This window comes from Palaemon carinicauda, chromosome 4, assembly GCF_036898095.1.
Source record: "Palaemon carinicauda isolate YSFRI2023 chromosome 4, ASM3689809v2, whole genome shotgun sequence".
In the NCBI taxonomy this organism is placed as follows: domain Eukaryota; kingdom Metazoa; phylum Arthropoda; class Malacostraca; order Decapoda; family Palaemonidae; genus Palaemon; species Palaemon carinicauda.
Window position 1 is genome coordinate 174,192,381 of NC_090728.1, and position 15,740 is coordinate 174,208,120.

At 34.9% G+C, this 15,740-nt stretch overlaps 3 protein-coding genes across 3 annotated transcripts; all 3 read left to right on the forward strand.

Moving 5' to 3' along the window:
- The first annotated feature begins 2,103 nt into the window (after positions 1 to 2,103).
- LOC137639757 (uncharacterized) lies at positions 2,104 to 2,754 on the forward strand. Its single transcript, XM_068372001.1, has one exon. The coding sequence runs from the start codon at positions 2,104 to 2,106 to the stop codon at positions 2,752 to 2,754; it is 651 nt and encodes a 216-aa protein (XP_068228102.1).
- Positions 2,755 to 2,815: 61 nt separating this feature from the next.
- Positions 2,816 to 3,928, forward strand: LOC137639758 (trichohyalin-like). The gene has a single exon (XM_068372002.1). It carries the CDS (start codon positions 2,816 to 2,818, stop codon positions 3,926 to 3,928), a length of 1,113 nt encoding a protein of 370 aa, XP_068228103.1.
- A 4,601-nt stretch (positions 3,929 to 8,529) lies between these two features.
- Positions 8,530 to 9,009, forward strand: LOC137639759 (spindle assembly abnormal protein 7-like). Its single transcript, XM_068372003.1, has one exon. The coding sequence runs from the start codon at positions 8,530 to 8,532 to the stop codon at positions 9,007 to 9,009; it is 480 nt and encodes a 159-aa protein (XP_068228104.1).
- Positions 9,010 to 15,740: the final 6,731 nt, after the last annotated feature.

Sequence of the window (15,740 nt, forward strand, 5' to 3'; positions counted from 1 at the left end):
AAATCTCCCACCATCACCAATCCATACTGGCCACCTTAATGAAGAAAACTGGCCAAACCCCAGTCATGAATAAAAGCATATCTGAGGCCTTTGTCCTGCAGCGGACTATGAAATTTTTTTTTCATTTATATATATATGTATATATATATATATATATATATATATATAAAATATATATCTATAACTATATATACAGTATATATATGTGAATATATATATATATATATATATATATATATATATACAGTATATATATATATATACACACATATACTGTATATGTGTATATATATATATATATATATATATATATATATATATATATATATATATATATATTATATGCACAAAAAAAATCAGGGAAAAGAAGAGAAGCTGCTGCTTTGACGAGCTGAGAAAATATGCTGGTATAAATTGGAATAGAAATACCATATACAGAGAAGAGTGGAAGGACAAATCTGAGGCCTTTGTCCTGCAGTTGATGACCAACAATGGCTGATGATACACACACATATATATATATATATATATATATATATATATATATATATATATATATACTGTATATATATATATATATATATATATATATATACTGTATATATATATATATATATATATATATATATATATATATATATATATATATATATATATATATATATATATGTATATATATATATATATATATATATATATATATATATATATATATATATATATATATTTAATCATAGGCATGGGTTTTAGCGTATGCAAATAACAATAGAATTTCGATTACACATTCCAAAGATTTGTGAAGAAATGGAAAGACCTTGGAATTTTCAAAGAAATTCTTCTGAAGACGAAAAAATCTCAGATGGCGGAGAAGAAAACCTTTCCTGCAGGAAAAAGAACTAGAGGCGCTTAGCCTACTTCATTTGAAGTTGCTCCGGTTGGATCTGTGTTGCCTTTTGAACCTCCGTGGAAGATTCTTGGAATTCTCAAAGAAATTGTTTTGAAGACAAAAAGAATTTCTGATGGCGGAGAAGAAAACCATTCCTGCAGAGAAAAGAACTAGAGGCGCGCTTAGCCTACTTCATTTGAAGTTGCTCCGGTTGGATCTGTGTTGTCTTCTGAAGCTCCGTGGAAGATTCTTGGAATTCTTTAAGAAATCGTTTTGAAAACGAAAAGAATTTCGACTGAGATTAGTTGAAAAATACGCTTTTATGAATAAAAATGAAAGGAATACAAAAGAGAGAGAGAGAGAGAGAGAGAGAGAGAGAGAGAGAGAGAGAGAGAGAGAGAGAGAGAGAGACCCAATCTATTCCCGCAGAATTGCCGTGACGAGAAAAGTCTTCAGAAACCGGCTACGATAATGAACTCGGAGTCTTTCCTGAAGACGCTGGAGAATCTTTGAAGACTTAAGGTTTTTAATAATATACCTCCGACAGACAATTTGTAATCATCATAGAACAATGGCTGCATTGACCAATTACGTATTGTTTGTTATTATTCAGAATATGTTATGCGTTATCAACTTGGACGGCAGTATGGAAACTTTAGTTTCCCGTCTGTTTGTAAATGATTTATACAATTTCATGTTCGTCGGATCACTGTTTCTACTTGGCAAAATGGACGAATCGGAGGAGATAATTACCATGGAAGGTGAACAAGCACCTTCAAACGAATCACTTAACCTGGACACGGATCAAGAGGAGGCAACAGGATACAAGCAGAGGGTGGAGAGGTTGAAAATGTTTCAACCTGGAAAAGCTACTGACGCAAGGAAAAATAAAGACGGAGAGTTTGCAGGGAAAGAAAACCAAACAGATCTCTTCAAGAAGGAAATAGAAGATCTCCAGGAGAAATTAAGAGAAAGAGATTCGACTATTGCCCGAATGAAAGAGGAGATCGGGGTGAGGACGAGGCAAACCGAGCAGTTACAGGACCGGTTGATTGAAGAAGAAAGAAGGTCCAACCAACTAGAGCGAAAATGTAATCGCTATGCAAAGATACTCGAGGAAAAGCTAGTTCAAATTCGCCACTTTGAAAAAGAACAAGAGAATCGCAATGAAAAAAATCGATCGCTTGCGAAAGGACCTTGAAACAATAGTAACTGAAATGGACAAAACTAAAGATAATTTGCAAGAAAAAGTGTATATGATAGACGAAATTCTAGAATATAACGGGAGAATTGAAAATGAATATGAAGGAAAAGTAGAGGAGGGTGAAGTTCAGAAATTTGAGAAGGAAATCGGATTTTGGCAGAAGGAAGCAATGAAAGTTAAAGAAGAGTTGAAGTTCACTAAGGAAGAATTACAGGAAGAAAATGCACTCCGGAAAAGGCTAGAAAATCAGCTAAACCTAATGAAGAGAGAGGAGACATTTAGAGATGTGACTGGTCACCCGACAGAAGAAGAAAGCAAAGACGAAATTGAGAGAAAAAGGAAGGAAACGCAAGATATGAAACATAGACTTAGGGAAGAAGTGGAACTAAACAGGATAAAGGACAATAAAATCCAACAGCTTGAAGAGGAAAAACTGGAAAAGGAAGTTACAAATAAATATTGGGAAAAAGAAACACTCAAAATAGACGAAGAGTTGCAAGAGACTAAATCAGAATTGCAACGAGAAAAGACAGTAAGAAAGGTATTAGAAGAAGAGCTAAATCTTGCTAAGCAAGAAACAGAAGAACTTAGGAGAGATAAATTGATAGCAAAAACTAGAGTTGATAATGTTGAAAAATTATTTGAAGGTAGAGATGATTTTTGAAAGAAAGACAACAGAACTAAAAATAGTTGGAGAAGAGAAAGAAAAGCTAAAAGAGGAGTTAATGAAAGAAGAGACAGTAAGAAAAGGATTCGAAAAAGAGCTAAATCTAGCTAGGCAAGTAGCAGAAGAACTTAGGCAAGATAAATTGAGAGCAAAAACTAGACTTGAAAATGTTGAAAGATTATTTGAAGAAGTAGAGATGATTGATGAAAGAAAGACAACAGAACTAGAAATAGTGGAAGAAGAGAAAGAAAAGCTAAAAGAGGAGTTAATGAAAGAAGAGACAGTAAGAAAAGGATTCGAAAAAGAGCTAAATCTAGCTAGGCAAGTAGCAGAAGAACTTAGGCAAGATAAATTGAGAGCAAAAACTAGACTTGAAAATGTTGAAAAATTATTTGAAGTAGAGATGATTGTTGAAAGAAAGACAACAGAACTAGAAATAGTTGAAAAAGAGAAAGAAAAGCTAAAAGAGGAGTTAATGAAAGAAGAGACAGTAAGAAAGGTATTAGAAGAAGAGCTAAATCTTGCTAAGCAAGAAACAGAAGAACTTAGGCAAGATAAATTGAGAGCAAAAACTAGACTTGAAAATGATGAAAAATTATTTGAAGAAGTAGAGATGATTGATGAAAGAAAGACAACAGAACTAGAAATAGTGGAAGAAGAGAAAGAAAAGCTAAAAGAGGAGTTAATGAAAGAAGAGACAGTAAGAAAAGGATTCGAAAAAGAGCTAAATCTAGCTAGGCAAGTAGCAGAAGAACTTAGGCAAGATAAATTAAGAGCAAAAACTAGACTTGAAAATGTTGAAAGATTATTTGAAGAAGTAGAGATGATTGATGAAAGAAAGACAACAGAACTAGAAATAGTGGAAGAAGAGAAAGAAAAGCTAAAAGAGGAGTTAATGAAAGAAGAGACAGTAAGAAAAGGATTCGAAAAAGAGCTAAATCTTGCTAAGCAAGAAACAGAAAAACTTAGGAGAGATTTATTGATAGTAAAAACTTTAGCTGATAATGTTGAAAAATTATTTGAAGAAGTAGAGATAATGGTTGAAAGAAAGACAACAGAACTGAAAATAGTTGAAGAAGAGAGAGAAAGGCTAAAAGAGGAGTTAATGAAAGAGGAGGGATTAAGGAAAGAAAAAGAGGATCAAATAGATAACCTTCAAAGAACAAAATAGGATAAAGGACAATAAGATTCAACAGCTTGAAGAGGAGAAATTGGAAAAGGAAGTTACAAATGAATATTGGGAAAAAGAAACACTCAAAATAGATGAAGAGTTGCAAGAGACTAAGTCCAAATTGCAACGAGAAGAGACAGTAAGAAAAGGATTCGAAAAAGAGCTAAATCTAGCTAGGCAAGTAGCAGAAGAACTTAGGCAAGATAAATTGATAGCAAAAACTAAAGTTGATAATCTTGAAAAATCATTTGAAGAATTAGAGATCATTATTGAAAGAGAGACAACAGAACTAAAAATAGTTGAAGAAGAGAAAGAAAAGCTTAAAGAGGAGTTAATGGAAGAGGAAAGACTAAGGAAAGAAAGAGAGGAACAAATAGCTATTCTCAAAAAAAAAAACATTGAAGGTGTAATGATTCAAAATATGGAAACGAATGCTGAAGCACAAAGAGTTCAAGAAGAGAAAGAAAAGCTTAAAGAAGAGCTAATGGAAGAAGAAAGACTAAGGAAAGAAAGAGAGGAACAAATAGCTATTCTCAAAAAAAAACATTGAAGGTGTAATGATTCAAAATATGGAAACGAATGCTGAAGCACAAAGAGTTCAAGAAGAGAAAGAAAAGCTTAAAGAAGAGCTAATGGAAGAAGAAAGACTAAGGAAAGAAAGAGAGGAACAAATAGCTATTCTCAAAGAAAACATTGAAGGTGTAATGATTCAAAATATGGAAACGAATGCTGAAGCACAAAGAGTTTAAGAAGAGAAAGAAAAGCTTAAAGAAGAGCTAATGTAAGAAGAGAGACTAAGGAAAGAAAGAGAGGAACAAATATCTATTCTCAAAGAAAACATGGAAGGTGTAATGATTCAAAATATGGAAACGAATGCTGAAGCACAAAGAGTTCAAGAAGAGAAAGAAAAGCTTAAAGAGGAGTTAATGGAAAAGGAAAAACTAAGGAAAGAAAGAGAGGAACAAATAGCTATTCTCAAAGAAAACATTGAAGGTGTAATGATTCAAAATATGGAAACGAATGCTGAAGCACAAAGAGTTCAAGAAGAGAAAGAAAAGCTTAAAGAGGAGTTAATGGAAAAGGAAAAACTAAGGAAAGAAAGAGGGGAACAAATAGCTATTCTCAAAGAAAACATGGAAGGTGTGATGATTCAAAATATGGAAACGAATGCTGAAGCACAAAGAGTTCAAGAAGAGAAAGAAAAGCTTAAAGAAGAGCTAATGGAAGAAGAAAGACTAAGGAAAGAAAGAGAGGAACAAATAGCTATTCTCAAAGAAAACATGGAAGGTGTAATGATTCAAAATATGGAAACGAAAGCTGAAGCACAAAGAGTTCAAGAAGAGAAAGAAAAGCTTAAAGAGGAGTTAATGGAAGAGGAAAGACTAAGGAAAGAAAGAGAGGAACAAATAGCTATTCTCAAAGAAAACATGGAAGGTGTGATGATTCAAAATATGGAAACGAATGCTGAAGCACAAAGAGTTCAATAAGAGAAAGAAAAGCTGAAAGAAGAGCTAATGAAAGAGGAAAGACTAAGGAAAGAAAGAGAGGAACAAATAGCTATTCTCAAAGAAAACATGGAAGGTGTAATGATTCAAAATATGGAAACGAAAGCTGAAGCACAAAGAGTTCAAGAAGAGAAAGAAAAGCTTAAAGAAGAGCTAATAGAAGAAGAAAGACTAAGGAAAGAAAGAGAGGAACAAATAGCTATTCTCAAAGAAAACATTGAAGGTGTAATGATTCAAAATATGGAAACGAAAGCTGAAGCACAAAGAGTTCAAGAAGAGAAAGAAAAGCTTAAAGAAGAGCTAATGGAAGAAGAAAGACTAAGGAAAGAAAGAGAGGAACAAATAGCTATTCTCAAAGAAAACATGGAAGGTGTGATGATTCAAAATATGGAAACGAAAGCTGAAGCACAAAGAGTTCAAGAAGAGAAAGAAAAGCTTAAAGAGGAGTTAATGGAAGAGGAAAGACTAAGGAAAGAAAGAGAGGAACAAATAGCTATTCTCAAAGAAAACATGGAAGGTGTAATGATTCAAAATATGGAAACGAATGCTGAAGCACAAAGAGTTCAAGAAGAGAAAGAAAAGCTTAAAGAGGAGTTAATGGAAAAGGAAAAACTAAGGAAAGAAAGAGGGGAACAAATAGCTATTCTCAAAGAAAACATGGAAGGTGTGATGATTCAAAATATGGAAACGAAAGCTGAAGCACAAAGGGTTCAAGAAGAGAAAGAAAAGCTTAAAGAAGAGCTAATGGAAGAAGAAAGACTAAGGAAAGAAAGAGAGGAACAAATAGCTATTCTCAAAGAAAACATGGAAGGTGTGATGATTCAAAATATGGAAACGAAAGCTGAAGCACAAAGGGTTCAAGAAGAGAAAGAAAAGCTTAAAGAAGAGCTAATGGAAGAAGAAAGACTAAGGAAAGAAAAAGAGGAACAAATAGCTATTCTCAAAGAAAACATGGAAGGTATAATGATTCAAAATATGGAAACGAATGCTGAAGCACAAAGAGTTCAAGAAGAGAAAGAAAAGCTTAAAGAGGAGTTAATGGAAAAGGAAAAACTAAGGAAAGAAAGAGAGGAACAAATAGCTATTCTCAAAGAAAACATGGAAGGTGTGATGATTCAAAATATGGAAACGAAAGCTGAAGCACAAAGGGTTCAAGAAGAGAAAGAAAAGCTTAAAGAAGAGCTAATGGAAGAAGAAAGACTAAGGAAAGAAAAAGAGGAACAAATAGCTATTCTCAAAGAAAACATGGAAGGTATAATGATTCAAAATATGGAAACGAATGCTGAAGCACAAAGAGTTCAAGAAGAGAAAGAAAAGCTTAAAGAGGAGTTAATGGAAAAGGAAAAACTAAGGAAAGAAAGAGGGGAACAAATAGCTATTCTCAAAGAAAACATGGAAGGTGTAATGATACAAAATATGGAAACGAAAGCTGAAGCACAAAGAGTTCAAGAAGAGAAAGAAAAGCTTAAAGAGGAGTTAATGGAAAAGGAAAAACAAAGGAAAGAAAGAGAGGAACAAATAGCTATTCTCAAAGAAAACATGGAAGGTGTGATGATTCAAAATATGGAAACGAAAGCTGAAGCACAAAGGGTTCAAGAAGAGAAAGAAAAGCTTAAAGAAGAGCTAATGGAAGAAGAAAGACTAAGGAAAGAAAAAGAGGAACAAATAGCTATTCTCAAAGAAAACATGGAAGGTATAATGATTCAAAATATGGAAACGAATGCTGAAGCACAAAGAGTTCAAGAAGAGAAAGAAAAGCTTAAAGAGGAGTTAATGGAAAAGGAAAAACTAAGGAAAGAAAGAGGGGAACAAATAGCTATTCTCAAAGAAAACATGGAAGGTGTAATGATACAAAATATGGAAACGAAAGCTGAAGCACAAAGAGTTCAAGAAGAGAAAGAAAAGCTTAAAGAGGAGTTAATGGAAAAGGAAAAACTAAGGAAAGAAAGAGGGGAACAAATAGCTATTCTCAAAGAAAACATGGAAGGTGTAATGATACAAAATATGGAAACGAAAGCTGAAGCACAAAGAGTTCAAGAAGAGAAAGAAAAGCTTAAAGAAGAGCTAATGGAAGAAGAAAGACTAAGGAAAGAAAGAGAGGAACAAATAGCTATTCTCAAAGAAAACATGGAAGGTATAATGATTCAAAATATGGAAACGAAAGCTGAAGCACAAAGAGTTCAAGAAGAGAAAGAAAGGCTTAAAGAGGAGTTAATGAAAGAGGAAAGACTAAGGAAAGAAAGAGAGGAACAAATAGCTATTCTCAAAGAAAACATGGAAGGTGTGATGATTCAAAATATGGAAACGAAAGCTGAAGCACAAAGGGTTCAAGAAGAGAAAGAAAAGCTTAAAGAAGAGCTAATGGAAGAAGAAAGACTAAGGAAAGAAAAAGAGGAACAAATAGCTATTCTCAAAGAAAACATGGAAGGTATAATGATTCAAAATATGGAAACGAATGCTGAAGCACAAAGAGTTCAAGAAGAGAAAGAAAAGCTTAAAGAGGAGTTAATGGAAGAGGAAAGACTAAGGAAAGAAAGAGAGGAACAAATAGCTATTCTCAAAGAAAACATGGAAGGTGTAATGATACAAAATATGGAAAAGAATGCTGAAGCACAAAGAGTTCAAGAAGAGAAAGAAAGGCTTAAAGAGGAGTTAATGAAAGAGGAAAGACTAAGGAAAGAAAGAGAGGAACAAATAGCTATTCTCAAAGAAAACATGGAAGGTGTAATGATTCAAAATATGGAAAAGAATGCTGAAGAACAAAGAGTTCAAGAAGAGAAAGAAAAGCTTAAAGAGGAGTTAATGAAAGAGGAAAGACTAAGGAAAGAAAGAGAGGAACAAATAGCTATTCTCAAAGAAAACATGGAAGGTGTAATGATTCAAAATATGGAAACGAAAGCTGAAGCACAAAGAGTTCAAGAAGAGAAAGAAAAGCTTAAAGAGGAGTTAATGAAAGAGGAAAGACTAAGGAAAGAAAGAGAGGAACAAATAGCTATTCTCAAAGAAAACATGGAAGGTGTAATGATTCAAAATATGGAAAAGAATGCTGAAGCACAAAGATTTCAAGAAGAGAAAGAAAAGCTTAAAGAGGAGTTAATGGAAGAGGAGAGATTAAGAAAAGAAAAAGAGGAACAAATAGCTATTTTCGAAGAAAAAATGGAAAGTCTACATATTCAAAACATGCAGGAGGTAGAAACAATCAAAAGAGAGGTAGAGGATCGGCTAAATCTTGTGACGGAAGGAGCGAAAATTCTTAAGCAAGAAAAAGAGGATATGGAAGTCAAGATAGATCGGCTTGAAATATTGGCGATGCCAATTGATAATATAGTGAAACAGCAAAAGAGAGAAATTCTAAGGAGAGAAGAAGAGAGCACAAGGCTTGATAAAGAGCTAATAGAAGAAAGAAGAATCAGAAAACAGACAGAAAGTGAAGTGGAAAGTCTGAGGAGAGAAATCAAGACTCTAAAGCAAAGACTTCTGGCGAAGACTGGACAGATTGGTGATACTCAAAAAGTAGTTATGGAAATGACGGATTTGATGAATCAGTTGGAAGATGAAATAAATAGTGACGAGTAAGGAGTTAAAGGAAAACCTAGAAAAATGGAAAATATAAAAAAAAGAAATGAAAAAATTTAAAAACTAAAATATCCCAAAATAATATAAAAGGTAAAAAATCCCTCCAAAAAAACAAAATACAAAAAGCATAAAAAATAAAGAGTCCAGAGGAAAAAGAAGAACAAGAAGAAGAACAAGAAGAAGAAGAATAAGATGGCAGCAGAAAAAAAAAAAAAAAAAACAAGATGGCTGCTGTTCCAAATCTATTCTAGATACCTAAAGGATATTCTACAAGATGGACTCAGCAGAGGGAAGAAGTCTGACTTGCTCTAGTATGCTTTGTTCCTTGATGAAGATTCACCTGTACTGTTTCTTTGTCAGGTGAACAAATGCTGAACAAACAAGTCTGACTTCTTCTATTATGCTGTTTCTCTCTGAAGAAGATTTCCTGGAGGTAAATAGAAATAGACAACATGTAAAAAATGTTTAAAAGCTAAATAATCCCAAAAAGAAGATGGTGGCAGAGAAAAAACAATATGGTCGCGATTAGTAATCTATTTTGGATACCTAAAGGATCTACAAGATGGACTTAGCAGAGGGAAGAAGTCTGACTTGCTCTAGTATGCTTTGTTCTTTGATAAAGATTCACTTGTACTGTTTCTTTGTCAGGTGAACAAATGCAGAACAAACAAGTCTGACTTCTTCTATTATAATGTGCTCTCTATACACGATTCCCCGAAGGTAGATAGAAATAGACAATATATGAAAATATATATAAAAACTAAAAAATCCAAAAAAGGAAGATGGCAGCAGAGAAAAAAGCAAGATGGCGGCTGTTCCCAATCTATTCTCGATACCTAAAGGATATTCTACAAGATGGACTCAGTAGAGAGAAGAAGTCTGAATAGTTCTAGTATGCTTTGTGCCTTGATAAAGATTTACTTGTACTGTTTCTTTGTCAGGTGAACAAATGCAGAAGAATCAAGTTTGACTTCTTCTACTATGCTGTGCTCTCTGAACAAGATTCCCTGAAGGTAGATAGAAATAGACATTATATAAAAAATATATATAAAAACTAAAAAATCCAAAAAAAAAAAAAAAAAGATGGCAGCAGAGAAAAAACCAGATGGTGGCTGTTCCCAATCTATTCTGAATGCCTGGGGCAGGCGTTCTTAACCGGGGGTGCTGCAAGCCTGGTTCCTAAGGGGTGCGAGAATACCTGTGAAATATTGAAGAAAATATTTGTTTTTACCTACGCTTTATATTTTTTCACAGCCGGGCATTGAATCATCGATTGTTTCAGTCACTTTGTGAGCAAGTAGGCCAGGAACACATTGCTTTTATACCATACTGAAGTGAGGTGGCTGTCACGTGGTCGTGTGCTATCTCATGTGTTTGAACTGAGAGGAGAAATTCACCATTTTCTCCATGAAGGGGTACAAGAACTGGTCATACATTTCAATGACCCTAGTTTTGTTCAGATGCTTGCCTACTTGGTTGATGTGTTTTCAGCACTCAATGAACTCAATGTTAAGGGGACTTTACATTGTGACTGCAAGCGAGAAATTGGCTGCTTTCAAGGAAAAACTAGTCTTGTGGATAAAGCCTGTGAAGATGGGGAATTTGGTAAATTTCCCCTGCCTGGAAGACACAGTCACAGAAAATTCTACCCTGCCTCCAACCTTTGTTGCAAAAATTGTTGAACATATGCAGATGCTGTGTATTTCCTTTGATGGTTACTTCTCATGCGGAGAGTTACAAGCCTGTAATAACTGGATCTTGAACCCTTTCATGCAGAATTTGGAAGATGATGATGATGATGGCAGCATCAAGAAAGACCTCATCGACATGAGACACAATTGTTGAAACTAAATGGAGTTCACCAATAGTCAGCTGGACCACTTCTGGGCTTCTCAGCTGGAAGCATACCTTGCAATAGCAACGAAAACACTCAAAGTGCTGGTATCTTTTGCATCTACTTACTTCTGTGAGCAAGGATTTTCTTGTCTACTTCACATCAAAACGAAAAGCAGAAATCGGCTGAATTCTGAACATGACATGCGAGTAGCACTCTACTAAGACACTAAGATTTGATACCAATATGGCGAAAATACAGCAACAACAAAGTCACTGGGTTTACAGTGCAGTACAGCCAAAATATTATGAAATTTTGAACCAAATAAAAATAAATATTCTTGTTGATACATACTCATAATTTTTTCTCTTGAAAGAACTTTAAGCTGCATGAATGAATATTGAATAAAAAAAAGTTATTTTTTTACATCAAATTTGTATTTTTAGCTTTTTCATATATTCAGAATCCAGGGGGGTGCGAGAACTGACTGCCGATTTGAAAAGGGTGCGAACACTGAAAAAGGTTAAGAACCACTGCGGCTTAAACTGTGCTGAAAATTACAGCATCAAGATTCTGATTTTTTTCTATATTACTGCTTGTGATATATATATATATATATATATATATATATATATATATATATATATATATATATATATATATATATATATATATATATATATATATATATATATATATATATTATATATATACAGTATATATATATATATATATATATATATATATACATATATATATATATATATATATATATATATATATATATATATATATATATATATATAAAATATATATTATATATATAGATGATAAATTTTGCACATTTAGACGTGTTTTTCATATTCAAATAAGCCCTATATTTTTGATACATTATAGTCTGGATTCTCTTAGCGACCTCGGAATCAGAGCCCCGGGTGAAATCACACAAAGACAACAGCTTCTGACTGGCCGGGAGTCAAACCCGGGACCAGGAAACTTGTATGAACTTTGACATACACTTGGCCAAGTGGTATGTCAATGTTTATACAAGTTTCCTGAACCAGAGTTCGACTCCCGGCCAATCAGAAGCTGTTGTCTTTGGGAAGGGGGGAGCCCTGCCCTGCCAGCGGGAACGGGGGAGCCCCGCCCGGCCAGCGGGAAGGGGAGAGCCTTGCCCAGCCAGCAGGAAGGGGGGAGCCCCGCCCTGCCAGCGGGAAGGGGGGGGAGGCCCACCATGCCAGCGGGAAGGGGGGAGCCAGGCCCTGCCAGCGGGAGGGGGGGAGCCCCACCCTTGCCAGCGGAAAGGGGGAACCCCAGCCTGGCAGCAGGAAGGGGGAGCACCCCCCTGCCAGCAGGAAGGGGGGAGCACCCCCCTGCCAGCAGGAAGGGGGGGAGCCCCGCCCTGCCAGCGGGAATGGGGGAGCCCCGCCCTGCCAGCGGGAAGGGGAAGCCCCGACCTGCCAGCGGTGGGAGCCCCGCCCTGCCAGCGGGAAGGGGGGAGCCCCGCCCTACCAGCGTGAAGGGGGGAGACCAGCCCTGCCAGCGGGAAGGAGGGAGCCCCGCCCTCCCAGCGGGAAGGGGGAAGCCCCGCCGTGCCAGCGGGAAGGGGGGAGCCCCGACCTGCCAGCGGGAAATGGGGAGCCCCGCCCTGCCAGCGGGAAGGGGGGAGCCCCGCCCTGCCAGCAGGAAGGGGGGAGCCCTTCCCTGCCAGCGGGAAGGGGGGAGCTCCGCCCTGCCAGCGGGAAGGGGGGAGCCCCACCCTGCCAGTGGGAAGGGGGGAGCCCCGCCCTGCCAGGGGGAAGGGGGGAACCCCGCCCTGCCAGCAGGAAGGGGGGAGCCCCACCCCGCCAGCGGGAAGGGGGGAGCCCCGCCCTACCAGCGGGAACTTCGGGCTCCATCTTCGGTCGTCATTTTGTGTCAGACTCATCATCATCTGTCTGTCATCAGTGTTCGTGTCATCCAACACAAATAACAGCTTTTAAAAGATACAACCAACGCTCCGTTCCCCTTACGGGCTGCTAACACAAGGGCCCGTGGTCTGCCTTGTATATAAGCGGGGCAATCTAAATCATCATCATCAGGAGAGGTAATTTGAGACATGAGACCTCTGACGGTCATTATAAATAGGATATTTCAATTGCCAAGGGATCAATGATTCAATTGGGTTCCGTCGTCATGAAACGCCTTCAAGATGTTCGTCAAAAGAAATTCGACCAAGAAGCGCAACGGCAGGAGGAGAGGAACAGGTCAAACGAATACTCTGAGAAAAGAATTTGTTGCCCTTCATCAGGACACTTAAAAGATTGATACACAATCGTCCCGAGAACTGACTAAGCTAACGAAAGTAAAGCTTACGGGATGAGTAGAAACAGGGTACCTTCACACGCGCACACACATGTACATATATATATATATATATATATATATATATATATATATATATATATATATATATATATATATATATATGTATATATATATATATATATATATATATATATATATATATATATATATATATATATATATATATATATATATATATATATATATATATATATGTGTGTGTGTGTGTGTGTGTGTATAATGTATGTGTGTTTGCTGGGTATTATTTTCTTACCTGTAACTATTTTGCTAATTTCTATGATAAATTAATTTATGGGGGAATAAAACATTAAAGGGGATTCCGTATAATTATGTTTTGATATAGCTGACCATAACAGACAGTAAGTAGAGTATTGAGAAAATAGATCTTCCGCAATCTTGTTTTTCTGAGGCTAAACTAACTAGTTTAGTATTTAAGTCCTATGGAATTAAAACACTCTTCATGGATGTTGATGCTTATGGAGGTGTAGACCCAAATGCTATTTTTCCTTCGTTTTTTATAAAGGCCACTGATTTCTTAGCTCTTAAGTTGTCTGCTATTTTCTTCAAGTTATAAAATTATACATGTATATATATATATATATATATATATATATATATATATATATATATATATATATATGTATATATATATATATATATATATATATATATATATATATATATATATATATATATTTATATATATACATATATATACATACATATATATATATATATATATATATATATATATATATATATACATGTATATATATATGTATATATACAGTATATAAATATATATATATATATATATATATATATATATATATATATATATATATATATATATATGTATGTATATATATGTGTGTGTATATATATACAGTATACATACATATATATATATATATATATATATATATATATATATATATATATATATATATATATATATATTTATTATAGTCACAAAAGGAGAACTAAGTTTGTGTTTTCATTTTTCCTTTCGTAGCTATAATACTTGATTATTTTTTGCTCATCACGTGTTAGCTTTTGTGATTTCTACACACACACACACACACACACACACACACACACACACACACACACACATATATATATATATATATATATATATATATATATATATATATATTTATATGTATAGATATATATTGATAAAATTTGCCCATTTAGACGTGTTTTTCATATTTATATAAGCCATATATTATACTCTCTTAATATCTGGATTCTCTCTATACCTCGGGATCAGAGGATCAAGGGGCAATCAACTCAAGAGATAATAGCCTCTGGTCGGCCGGGGAATCGAACCCTAGTCCGAGAAACTGGCACAAAAATTTGAATTACATACACACACACACACACACACACATATATATATATATATATATATATATATATATATATATATATATATATATATATATATATATATATATATATATATATATAATATGTGGGTGTTTTGTATTTGCAGTGGATATTTGAGTTGTCAAATGATAATAAAGAATTGAAATATGGCAACTCGATTTGTAACTTTTGTATGCTTTTGCTAACAAAGACAGCCCTTTACTGTCTTTGGTTCGCTAAGGTTTGTAAAGGCTTCGCCCATTTTGTAGAAGTAGTAAGAAGAGCAACACCTTGTCTGTTTTGTCATGGGAACAATAGAGACATCTAACGAAAGATTTCCCCTGAGTGTCGGCAATCTTTTGATTCTAACGGTACACTGCATACTTTCTGCAAAACTATGATATCTGGATTGTCATGTCCGTGTTGGTGAAATACGCGTCCTATGATCGAACTACTTCATAAAATATAAATGCAATTATGTAAATTCCCTCTTCAATATTATAAGAGCAAAATTAAATTGGGTTAGAACTATTATTTTCATTATCTATTCAATGTATTTTATTAAGATAAATGCCAAACGTAATCAATACAAAGCTTGTACTAATTTGCTTTAATGATGCAGGTAACATTTAGGTAATGAACTTGCCCGGAAACCTGCAATTATCACTAACAAACATTACGTCATCACTGGGGTTGAATTTAGCCCGTACAACCATACCATTATTAATTATAGTTCCATTATCTTATAATGTATTCTCTGCTGCGAATCATTAATACAATTCTTATTGGTATATTAGACAGGAGGGTTAAAGATAAGAAGAGGGAATGGAGAATAAGCCTAAGGCTAAAGAGTAGCCGCAGCTAGGCAGGTGCTGAGGCCTCTGAGCACTGTTCTTAAAATATTTCATTTTAACTATTCATTACTACTCTTGTAGTTTATATATTCCTTTTCCTCACTAAGCTATTCTTACCTGTTGGAACCCTTGGGATTATTGCATCCTCCTTTTCCAACTAAGGTTATATCTTGGCAAATAATAATAATAATAATAGTAATAATAATAATAATAATAATAATAATGATAATAATAATAAGTGCAACTGGGAAAAGTTACAAGAGGTTAGACAGCAAGAAAGGAAGTGGGAATGGAACGTAAGT

Bases quoted from the DNA above. Each gene is read 5' to 3' on its own strand.
- LOC137639757 (XM_068372001.1), top strand. From the start codon at position 2,104: ATGGACAAAACTAAAGATAATTTGCAAGAAAAAGTGTATATGATAGAC.
- LOC137639758 (XM_068372002.1), top strand. From the start codon at position 2,816: ATGAAAGAAGAGACAGTAAGAAAAGGATTCGAAAAAGAGCTAAATCTA.
- LOC137639759 (XM_068372003.1), top strand. From the start codon at position 8,530: ATGGAAGAGGAGAGATTAAGAAAAGAAAAAGAGGAACAAATAGCTATT.